This window comes from Panthera pardus, unplaced genomic scaffold (assembly GCF_024362965.1).
Source record: "Panthera pardus isolate Hobbes unplaced genomic scaffold, ASM2436296v1 HiC_scaffold_8, whole genome shotgun sequence".
NCBI lineage: Eukaryota > Metazoa > Chordata > Mammalia > Carnivora > Felidae > Panthera > Panthera pardus.
The window spans coordinates 113,845,644-113,857,730 of NW_026527013.1; the positions used below are offsets into that span (position 1 = coordinate 113,845,644).

General features: G+C 43.4%; 1 protein-coding gene across 3 annotated transcripts in view; it reads right to left on the reverse strand.

The window, feature by feature from the left end:
* The window catches only part of CDCA7L (cell division cycle associated 7 like), a 37,551-nt gene that overhangs the window by 8,703 nt on the left and 16,761 nt on the right, over positions 1 to 12,087 (reverse strand). For 2 of the 3 annotated variants that reach the window (XM_019443573.2, XM_019443574.2), the window contains exons 2-3: positions 7,190 to 7,330; positions 1,830 to 1,967 (exon numbers count right to left, since the gene is read on the reverse strand). In XM_019443573.2, coding sequence (XP_019299118.2) covers positions 1,830 to 1,967; positions 7,190 to 7,330 — 279 coding nt within the window. The remainder of the gene's footprint in view (positions 1 to 1,829; positions 1,968 to 7,189; positions 7,331 to 12,087) is intronic. The other variant, XM_019443572.2, reaches the window with a different exon arrangement.

The following is a 12,087-nucleotide window of genomic DNA, read 5'->3' on the forward strand; positions in this document are numbered from 1 at the left end:
TCTCTCAAAGTAAGTAAACATTTTTTAAAAAGTAAAAAATAAATAAGTAAATAAAATAAAATCTGCAGGTGGACCTCCCCTAAGCTATGAGTTAACATCAGTCAACAGAACATGTCACGATCCACACCCCAAATATATGGCCAGTGAAAAGAAAAAAGACTTCTGGGGTAGTTCACTTCCCCATGCTGGGAACACAAATTCTTTCAATAACCTGACATCGCTTAACTAAAAAATCAGAAGGAAAACAAGTCACTAAGAGTACGGGATACCCATTAGGGTTTGGAAAGATCTTAGTGTCTTGCTGGCCAGAACACATCAACTGCCTTACCAGCAGCTTCCGTTTTGAAGGCCAAAGGAGGGCTTGGGGACTAGGCTGGCAGAGCTCTGTGTTGCTCTTCCTGGTGACGGGGTTGGGGGATCAACATCAAACAAGCCAGCCTACCATTAGGGCTTTCAGGCCTTAAGATCCCCCCAGGAAAAGGTGAGCGGCAGAGCAAACCAATAGTTACAGCTTATTTAAATTTCTACACAAGTTCCACACCAGATTCTGCTGCTTAGGAGCTTCTGAACATCAAGAGGCTTTACCTCTATCCTTTATCTTCATACCCAAGAAGGAAGTGGTGTAATGATTTTGGGGGAGAAAGGTATGCTCTTTTTCAGTTAATGGAAAACATTTTTATGTCTGAAAAAAACCCAAAGGTTTTAAGTTTCGCTTTTTGTTTAAATTTTTTTAATGTTTATTTTTAGAGAGTATGTGTTTGTGTGTATGTGTGAGAGAGAGCGAGCCAGCTCAAGCAGGGATGGGGGAGGGGCAGAGAGAAAGGGAGATACAGAATCCCAACTATCAGCACAGAGCCCCCACACAGGGCTCGAACTCACAGACTGTGAGATCATGACCTGAGCTGAAGTCGGACGCTTAACCAGCTGAGCCACCCAGGTACCCCCCAAAGGTTGTTCTTTAAAGGTACCTTGAGATTCAAATACTAGTTGGCAATAAACTGGCCAAAAATATGGAGTAAAGGAAAAATCAACAAGTCTCTTGAAGGTCAAGTGCTAAGAGATTTCCCTCAGGAATCTGACAAGCCCAGGTCTTCTTTATCATTTAAAGAGCACATCAGCATTCAAATCAAGAACGCGCAAGTAAAGCTCTAAGTTTGTGCCACAGCTAAATTTTTGCCACATCAACTCCAAACCTAAGAACATGACTCCGCACACAACAAGAAATGACTTTAAGGAAATTGCTACCCCCAGACAGTCCTCTTTTCAGAGAAAAGATATTCAAGAAAGTCTGAAATAAATTCTTTTGGAAGGGCAATAAGGGAAACTGAGGTAAGTCTCCCCAAACTCCAAAGGTATCAAAGAAAGACAACTGGATTTTCTCTCAGAGAATAATGGATTGGTGGACTGGGGATTAGCCTTGGAATACCAACTTTTGTATTTTATTAACTGACTTTTAAGATAAACATGCGGGGGGGGGGGGGGGGGGTGCCTGGGTGGTGCAGTTGGTTAAGCAGCCTACTCTTGATCTCAGCTCATTATCTCAGTTTGTGAGTTCAAGCCCCACCTTGTGCTCTGTGTTGATGGTGTGGAGCCTGCTTGGGATTCTGTCTCTCCTCTGTGCCCCTCCCCCACATGTGTGCTCACTCTTGCGTGCGTGCTCACACCTTCTCTCTCTCTCTCCAAATAAGTAAACTTAAAAAAAAAATTAAGATAAACATGTAAGAAGAAGTCGTTCATTTGCCAAGTGACTTCTTACAAGTGAAAATACAATTCAGAAACAAGACTGAAAAATATTACAACCCACACTCCCTCGTGTTGATAATTATTACCATTACTTCTGGGTTACTGTTTACATTCAGATCATTCTGTGTAAATCCTTCAAATTCTTCCGTTTCTGAGTCAGTGTCCTCTATAAAAATTCTTCTTAGCTCTTCCGTGAAGTATTTAGAATGGAAACGCACATCCTGCTAAATTAAAAACACACATATGTCATAAAGGAAAAAGAACAGAGGTTACAGGGGGGCTCGGGGACAATGAGGAGTTGTTTAACGGGTAGAGTTTCTGTTTGAGATGATGAGAACATTCTGGATAACAGGTGACAGACGCACAACACTGTGCATGTACTTAATGGCACTTAGCATCTTGCTGGCAAGAAACTGGGCACTTGCCTGCACTTAAAAAATGGTGAAATGGTAAATTTCACATTATGTATATTTTACCACAATAACAAAACACACATATACATACACATTTGCTACAGCTTACGAAAACGGAATAATCTGAAACAGTTGAACAACTTGAAACAATAAACAGCATTATTTCAAAAAGTCAGAATGGCCAGGGGCTCCGTCAGCTTCTTGTGTGACTGAGGAGCGCTGATAGAATTCCGTTTCTCCCGCCAGGGCTGCCCATCGGGAAGGTCTGCTCACACAGAGCCAAACACACACGGGAAGGAGCCATGAGGAGAAGGCCTGGCTCCCTCCCACATGCTGGCCTTCCTTCCTAGCAGCCATCCACATCCACGTCCTCCGAGTTGGTGAGCATGCCTGCCTTCCAGAGAAGGCAAGTTTCTCTGCAGGAAGGGGCCAGCGCCTTTCACGCCCCTTCCCCCCTACGGCTTTGCTCCATCACCACCCACCGGAAGGGGTGATGGGAGTGTCAACCCCCCCAACCCCCAGGAGAGCCCCTCCTGCAGGAGACACGAGGCTGGCAACCTCCAAGAGGTAGCAAGTGAGTAGACAGAAAGATGCTCTAAGACTTTTAAAAAGGAAAGACATTTTCCAATGACTCTTTCAGTCTTTAGAACCCACAAAAGGAAAAATACTCTCTAGCTCTCTAAATGGAAAAATAGCTCTCTAAATGGCTATCTTGAAAGAAAAGAGGGAAAAGACAGACCTGCAGTGCAGAAAGGAGACCCACAAACCAGCCTCCTCCAAGCTGGCAACCAGGGCTGAAGTCCGTGTCCCCAGTTGCCTCTGACGTCTCTTCCTCCCACACCCGATATAGCAATGACCCCTCATCACACCACATTTAGTTGGGAGAATCTTGATCTCCCCCCACTGCCTCTCTCTGACTTTAATTATACACTTCTTCAGATCAGATAATCTCTGGAGAAAAATAGATATAATAGATGAGTGGAAAAATTTACAGGGGGAAAGAGAAAGAAATGCCTATATCCAGAATTTTTTTAAGCTTAAATGTCTCCTATGAATTATTACGGGTAATTGGAGTGAGTGTGCTTGGAGCTAAATTACTTTGTTCCTTTGTTGATAGCTATGGTGCAGCTGCTTGAAAAAAAAAAAATACAAACACAAAAGGGAAGTTTCTTTAAAGTGAAATTCAAATTGTGTTTAAAGAAGACCAAAGTCAACATTGCTACATACTGTGTGCAAGTTCATGCAGCTTCTCTCGGCTGGTTACCATGGATCGGGAAAGTGTGGGCTCAGGGTGGTGAAGCAACAGGCCTGGGTTTATTATCAAAAAGAATGGTGCCTAGCTGGCTCCAAGGAAACCCACCGTGAACCTGCCACCTCCAAGGATAGACAATATCCTGCTCACAGAGCCCTGAGCTGGCCTCTGCAGGCTGTGTTAGGGCAATGGGGTCTATGTGTACATTTATCATACACCCACAGTCCCTGCCTAGGGCCCAGAGAGAACAGGTCACATCCTAGAACAGCAAGTTTCAACCGTCTGGTCCTCTGGCTCTCTTTAGCCTTTGAGCTGGCCTCAGAGGGAAGTGGTCGGCCTGAGAGAAATCAATACCTTTGGTGATGAGTTCTAACAGAGAAAAACAACTTAGCCACAGTCCTAAACCAAGGCCTCTGCTTTTCTTCTCCTTATTCCACAAGATGTTAAAAAAACCCTGTTTTTTAAGGGGAGTCTGTATGAAGTAAAATATCCACTCCACATTCTGGCTGCAATCCTGGTTACAACCCTCACACAGCTCTTGGTTCTGCAGCATGTGATCCTTTACAATCAATACCAGGCAGTATGTTCTGCATCTTGGTCACCTGTGTTTATGTACCATGATCAGGGACGTAACAAAGTAACAGATGAGAAGAGGATCTAACAGAGTGCTTACATTTTTTATCTTGAAGCTCATGGGACACGAAGAAACAGACTGGAAAACGACGGGGGCCTGAACCAGTTAGACCAGCATCCCACCTCAATTCTAGCCAATGGGCGCTCATTCACCAACGGGGGCTGAACCCAGAGAACATGAGGGAAGGGACAACACAAGTACGCAGTCCAAGCCAGGAAAGCTGGAAAGCAGCGTTCAAACATTGGCAGAGGTTACAATTTAGTGCGGGAGTGAGACAGATCTACAAGTAACCATGGTGAGGACCAGAGTTGTAAGGATGATGCAACATGGCACACAGAAAAAAAGAAAACCCAGTAAAACTTCAGGAAGCAGCAGCATCTAGACTGGATCTGAACCGAGGTAGAGTCTAGAAAGCAGAGGACACGCAAGCAGAAGGCACAGCATGGACCAACGTGTACAAAGAGCAGACCAGTGCACGATGAGGGCGTCCACGCAGTTTTGTGTCTACGGCACCACGGAGGGGCAGGGAGAGGGAAGAGGCTGAGAGGTGAGATGCTCCCAGGTTTGAAACACCCCAGCTCAGACATTTTTCAGATGTGGGCGCTCAGACAAGTCACTTCACTGCCCTGAGCTTCAGTTTCATTCCCTGTGAGATAGGGATAACAACAACACCCACACTGTCCCAGGGAGATACATGAATTAAATGCAATCTGTATGAAAAGCACACGGTCACAGGCCACCTAAGGCACACTGGCGACAGACTCAGCAGGGGTGGGCAGGACGGACAGGATGGGCAGGCTTGACAGCACAAAAGTAGCAGCAGTCACAGTATCAAAAGCAGCTGTTGTGGCTTTTTTGTTTTAAATTTTGAGTGGAGCGGACACAGAAGGTTACATTTACCTCTAGGTGTACAATATTATACATCATGCTAGGCTCACAAGTGTAGCTACCATCTGTCAACATACAACTCCATTACAGTGTCACTGACTGTATTCCCTAAGCTGTGCCTTTTACTGCCCTGACTTACTAGCTCCAAAACTGGAAGCCTAGTTCTCTTTCTCCCCTTCACCCATTTTGCCCATCTCCCCAGTTCCCTCCTTGCTAACAACTTTGTTCTCTGTATTTATAGGTCTGATTTTGCTTTTTAATTTTTAGATGCCACCTGAGTGAAGTCATATGGTATCTGTCTTTCTCAGTCTGACTTATCTCACTTAGCATGATACACTCTAGGTCCATCCATGTTGTTGCAAAAGGCAACTATCTCATCCTTTTTATGGCTGCATAATATTCCATCATATGCATCTTCTTTATCCATTCTTCTTCTGATGGACACTTAGGCTGCTTCCCTATCTCATCATCAGGAAAATGCAAATCAAAACCACAATGAGGTGTCACCATACACCTCTCAGAATGGCTAACACAAAAAGACAAGAACTCAACTGTTGGTGAGGATGTGGAACCCTCATGCGCTGTTGCTAGGAACGCAAACTGTTGCGGCCACTGTGGAAAAACAGTATGGAGGTTCCTAAAAAAATTAAAAATAGAAATACCATATGATCCACTAATTCCACTACTGGATATTTACCCAAAGAAAATAAAAATGCTAATTTGAAAGCCTTATGTTTACTGTAGCCAAGATATGGAAGCTGCTTTGTTTCTTAATGCCTACAGCACTGCTGGGCTCTAGGCAAAGCCCATCACCCACACCCTGCACTGCTCAGAATGCTCCTCCTGGTGGATCTACAGGCTCTCCCCTCCCCCACTGCCTGACTGTGTTCAGATGGAGAGACTACTGGCTTCTGAATAAGGCCATGATCATGACCAGAGCTCAGTTCTGTAACTGAAGTAAAGGCTATGAGGACCCTGGGAGCCGAAGGGAGGAGAAAAGGGAAGGGATGAAGGACAGCAACATGGCAGAAGATTCAGAGACTCCTGCAAGGGAGCTGGGGAGATGGGAGAGGAGAAGGAGGGGTCAAGAACACCAAAGATAAGGATAGGAATGAGGAAGACAAAGGGACAACCAGGGAAGGGAAAATGGTGAGTGTGAGATCTCCCTTGATCAAGGCTAGTTCAACTGGCACTCAGGTTACATGTGGGGCTGGAGAGAAGGCAAGTCATTGAGAACTTGGAGGTAATGGCTGAAAGCAGGCCAACCCCTAGGTCACGAAAAAGAAAGGTCTAGACACAAAATCCTGAAGAACATCCACATATGGGGACAGGAAATAGAGATGACCACAAAGAATGAATGATGTGAGAGAGAGGAAGAAACCTGGGGAGTGGAAGCAGGTGGCTGGTGGGTCAAATGCTACGGAGACATCAAGGAAAGTGAGGACCACAGACACCAGGGAGGCTAGTGAACCCGAGAAAGACCAGCTCCCACAGAGGCCACAACACACACAGGCAGCCGAATGACCAAGCAGGCACTGCCCCTGTGTAATTAACTGCTTCTCCTCCTGTACTTGCCCAGTTGAAGCAAGGCAGGTTTAATTTACAGCCTTTTAAGACAGGCTATGGTCCAGGGAGGATGAGGAATTTTGAGAGCCACAATGAACTCCGAAGTAAGTGCCACAGAAGGCTAGCTATTTTGACTGGCCATGCTGCTGCTAAGGCACAATATAAACCTCCAGGAATCTAACTCTCAGAGAAATGTAACTTGTATCTGCCAGAGATCTAAGTAATTAAAGAAAGAATAACGTTCTCCCCAGCACGTCCAGGAGTGAGGTGCCGGAAGAACCACGCCGCAGGAGCACAGAAACACAAATGTCTCATGGTAACCACATGTTCCTGAACTGCAGTGTGGACTGTCGCTACGTGGACCCAGCCCTCTCCTGCCAGTCATGTGGGAGCACTCAGAATACAGCCTCAACACAGGCTGCAGCCCCGAGGATGCAAAGAAAATGGCTCAGATGTGAGGCCCCTTTTATTAAAAAAAAAAAAAAAAAAAAAAATTACTGTACACAGAAAGGACTTAAACAGTATAAGTGATGTAGGAATGCTCACCGGTTCTTGAAATATGAAGGCATAATGCTTCAAAAATACTCAACCATCAACTGCTATCACCAATCTCAGACCACACTCAAAAGAATACCCAAACCAAGATCCAGGCTTCCAGAAGGCCACACCTGTCAGAAAAGGAAGCATCCGTACCTGTTTCCCTGGCTCCAGAGAGTCAAAACTATCACAGCTCTCCTCTGATGAGAAGGTTTCCATGGGAACATCATCTTGGAAACCGACAAACTCTTCATCATCACTGGGGGCGTTAAAGATGTCAGCCACTTCTTTAGGGATCTGTTTTGGATTCAAAAAAGAAGAAGGATAAAACCAGCGGCTGGGTTCACTTAGGGAAATTTTCTAGAGAGGAGTAGGAATTAGCATCTCCTAACTCTATCAATCTGCCATGGTTGCCCAGAAGACCCTAGTAACCCTGAGCAAAATGTGCTTCAGTTGATACCTCAAGGCAACAAAAGAAGAGGGGGAACGGAGAACAAAACTGTTCTTTTTCAAATTCTAGAGATTTATCCCATCTTACAGAGAATGTCAAGGCCACAGCTAGATAGATGCCGTTTTTGACCTCTTCACAAAAAAAATAAGGAAATCATCATTGGTTTCTGAGAAACCACAATCTATTTGTCTCCTACACTGGATCTGTCTTTAAATGTCATCCATGTAAAAAACATTACGTAAGATAATTACTAAGCTCCTCTTTTCTTCATTTCCACCTATAGCTCTTTAATTTTTCTGTTCCTTTTGTCATCTGCTGATTCAGATGTGAAAATTCACACAACAAAGTAAGCAGATTTACTCCTTTTCTATATTCTCAATCAAGTACTTCTAGAATTAATCCCAAGAGAATTTAAACTGTATTATGGGCAATTATCCCAAGAAAGAATGTTGTCAGCACACTTGATCTAACAAGTATGTATTTGCTGAGAGTTCCTGTTCGTATGTTGACTGCCTATTTGTTCCCAACTCGTGATTTTGAAAAAGTTCAAAGCCACAGGAAGGTGAAGGAACAGTACAAACATCTGTATATTCTTCACCTGGAGCCCCATTTGCTTGTTTTCTCTTTCAACAAACATCAGGTGGAACCATAGGCATTAGCTAGTATTTCACTGTTTGTGACCTAGAAAAACAGCCATTTCACATGAGCCAACTCAATCCATGCATATTCAAAGTAAGTTACAGAAAACATACTAATTCACCCTAAAATACTTTAGCACACATCTCCCGAGCATAAAAACATTCTCCTACACAGCCCCAAAACTACAATCACACCTAAATGATATTAATTCCATAATATCATTTACTACAAGTTCATATTTAAATACCTACAACTGTTGCCAAAATGTCTTTAGTAATTTTGGGGGGACAAAGGGGATCCATTCAACCAGGTATCATGCATTGTCTTTGTTTTTTTAGGACAGTTTTTCATTGCTTTTCATAACACTGACATTATTTAAATAGCCTAGGACGACTGCCTTGTAGAATGTCATACATCCTGAGCTTATGTGATTGATTCCTGATATATTTAAGGTAAATACTGTTGACAATTCTACACAGATGCAATGCATAGAGGCACAAAAATATCAGGTTATCCCCTAATAATCAGTGTTTTTTTAAACATAATTATAACAATTTCCCAACACATTCTTAAGTAGGTAGAATGGTATAAGGAATACACACATGGACTCCCTAGCAATTATTTGCTCATGGCTCAATTTGATTCATCTGCAGCTCTACTCAAATGCCCTCCTTCCAAATCATTTTGAAGCAACTGCAGACACAGTATCATTTCACCCAGTATCATGGGCAAATACAGTCTGTGTTCTAGGTTCTGTTAACTTATTTTTGTAACTCACAGTTCATTTGTATCATGATTTGAATAGGGTCCAAATACACATCAGTAGGTCGCTTAATACTTTTCGCAGGTGTCCTTTTTTTCCTTTCGGTAACTTAGTTTTGAACAAACTGGGTCATCTGATCGTCAAGTTTGCAAGAGTCTGGAAGGCTGAAGTTTTTGTCTGTTTGTTTGTTGCAGCTGCAAGATGATATTTACCAGACTCCCCTGTCCCTGTGGATTTCCTGTGATTTGGTAGTTGAAGTTATAAGCTCAGCAGATTCAAGTTCACTTCTTTCTGGGAAGATGATGACTATTTTGTAGGCATTGCTGCTGCTTTATTCAGAAAGCACAGCACGTCTGGCTGTCTTTTTAGTGGTGATGCTCTCTGATCAACAAGTGGGGGTAGGACGTGCCAGATTTCTCCTTAGCAAAAATACCTCTTCCCCTTTTTACTTAGTGAGAAATAAGTAGGGTGATAGTTGACATTCTGTGGATATCCTTCCCCTGATAATTCACTCAGTAGTTTCAGCAACCATTGATAAGTCTTACCTGAATCAATTACTACACACTAGGGGTTGCAAAATGGTCATTTTCAAATTTGATTCATCCTAAGATCTGGAACACAATATTCTGTTTCTTGCTGTCTCCCCCTCTTTCCCCTTCTCTCCCTCCCATGTAGATCCATGGAATTTTTTTTTATTCAACGTGTTACATAATCCATTACTGTCACCATTATTTCTGATGCTCAAATTGTCCTAAATTTGGCCACTGGGGGAGCTCCTTCAAGAGAGTTTCTATGTCCTTCTGACACAACCCTAATAGTCTGTGGGCACCTCTTTCCTTTGAGGCACAACTGGGCCAAGTGAGCCTTATACTTTCCCTGCCCAGACCTCGGATCAGCCATTTCTCCAAGGTGCACTGGCATTTAGAAATCAGATCTGAGAACTCGGTGTGCTCCTTGCTAGTAAAGTATCACTGCTTCTAAGCTCTTTGCCAGGACAGAGCAAGGATATTTTAAATATCCTAAATCACATGTTCATAATGACACCTTGAACTCAAATCCAGTACAGCAACTCCCCCATTAGTATCTCCCTTCCCCCACAATGAAAACTCCAACTCTCAGGGCACCTGGGTGGCTCAGTTAAGCGTCCGACTCTTATTTTTGGCTCAGGTCATGATCTCTGGATTTGTGAGTTTGAGCCCCGTGCAGAGCCTGCTCAGGATTCTCCCTCTCTCTGCCCCTCCCTCGCTCATGTTCTCATTGTCTCTCTCAAAAATAAATAAATACTTAGAACTTTTTATTTAAAAAAAAACCTCCAACTCTCAGTATTTCTCATATATGTACCCACTTGCTTTATCCACAACACACACAAAATAGTTTCCAACTTATACCACCAACAAACACCACTACCAACAATAACCACCAACGACAATCGAGTTTCAGATTTCTTTCCAGTCCTTTGGATCCTTGGCATATGGTCCCACTACCTACTAGACCTCTGCCCTGAGATAACCTGCCCGTCACTGAACTTGAGGATGCAAATGTACTTTACCTGTACTTCCCATTTCATCATATGAATATTAAAGAGGTGTCCTCAAGGCTTGAGATTTTCATAAAATAATATGTATTGCTACAAGACATTTTTATGTGAAACTGGCACTTAGAATTATTACAATAACTACGTCCGTGTGGAACCCTGAAATGGTCTCAGCATTCGGGCAGACACAGAAAGAGTTCTAGTAACAACAGCAAAACAAAAAACAAAACAAACAAAAAAAACACTGCCACATTTATGCTGAGAAGCTTCTCACAAAGCCTGACATGGTTCTTGGCAGAAAAATTAAAACTTTTCTTCAGGAGGTAAATTTAACAGTATTTGGCACCCTTATCTTTCTTTTCAAAGATACATTTGTTAAGCCATCACAACCAATACACCAAAAAAAAACACTTGTAACTGGAGAAGCATAAAGTGTGTTAGATTTTAGGGAGTTCAGTCCCTAAAGTGGCAATGAGGGCTCGTGACTGGTTTCGGTTATCTTCCGTTTGACTTACCACCGTTCTATGAATCAGAGAGCTCCACTGGCTCAGAAGCCTATTTTGTTGTTGTTGTTAAATTCATTTATTTTGAGAGAGAGCTGGGGAGGGGCACGGAGAAGGGGAGAGAGAGAATCTCAAGCAGACTCCTCACTCAACTCTGAGTCCAACACGGGACTAGATCCCAGGAACCAGGAGATCATGACCTGGGCCGAAACTACGAGTCAGATGCTTAACCAAGTAAGCCACCTAGGCGCCCCCAGAAGCCTGTTTTAACATAAAAGGTGAAAGAAGGAAGCGCACCCCATGTAATGATTTAACAGAAGCATCTGTAAGGAATGGAAAGGCTGGAAAGGCTGGCAATACGAGTAAATTTCTTCCGGCCACAACTGCATCAGCCCCGGGCTGTAGCGGCAGCACCCCCCAACCCTTGACCCCCGCCCCATGCAAAGCCTATGTCGGCCCAATTCCTCCCTCTTCATCTAGAACTTCTGCATCTGCTCCAGAGGTACCATTAGGGCGCTGTAATTACCAATTAGGAACAAAAGGAAAGAACACGCTTTCAAAAAAGCAAACACCAGTAGGCATTCTTGGGGCATTCAGGGCTCAGTTTCTTGCTGCCTAACTTCAAAAGGCATGAAGAGTTTCAGTCACAAGCCCTAGGATTTAGCAAAACGCTTCATAAGATACTCAAGTGTCTTCAATAAAAAATGCTATTTAACAGACTCGACAAAGAAATCAAGATTTCTACGCAACGCACCTGATAAAAGGTTCAAGGGGACATCCTTCCGATGTGTGACCAGTTCAGCAATGTAACACGACATCAGGCCCAAGGATTGTCATCTTTCTGTGCAGCTCAGCAGCAATCCACTGACTGACAAGGATGCGGGGCACCCGGCACTCTCATAAGCGGGGGATGGAAATACCAAACGGTAGGGCCGCTTTGGAAAAACAATTTAGCAGCTTCTTATGAAATTAAACACTCTTAGCACATGATACAGCACTCCTGCTCCTAGGTGTTTACCCAAATGAGATGAAAACATAGGTTTGCAAAAAACTTGTTATCAGCAATTTTATTCCCAAACCCATAACAAATCCAAATCAGCTAGAAATGGATAAACAAAACAGGGGACAGAAATACCATGGAATACTGCCAGCAATAAAAAAAGA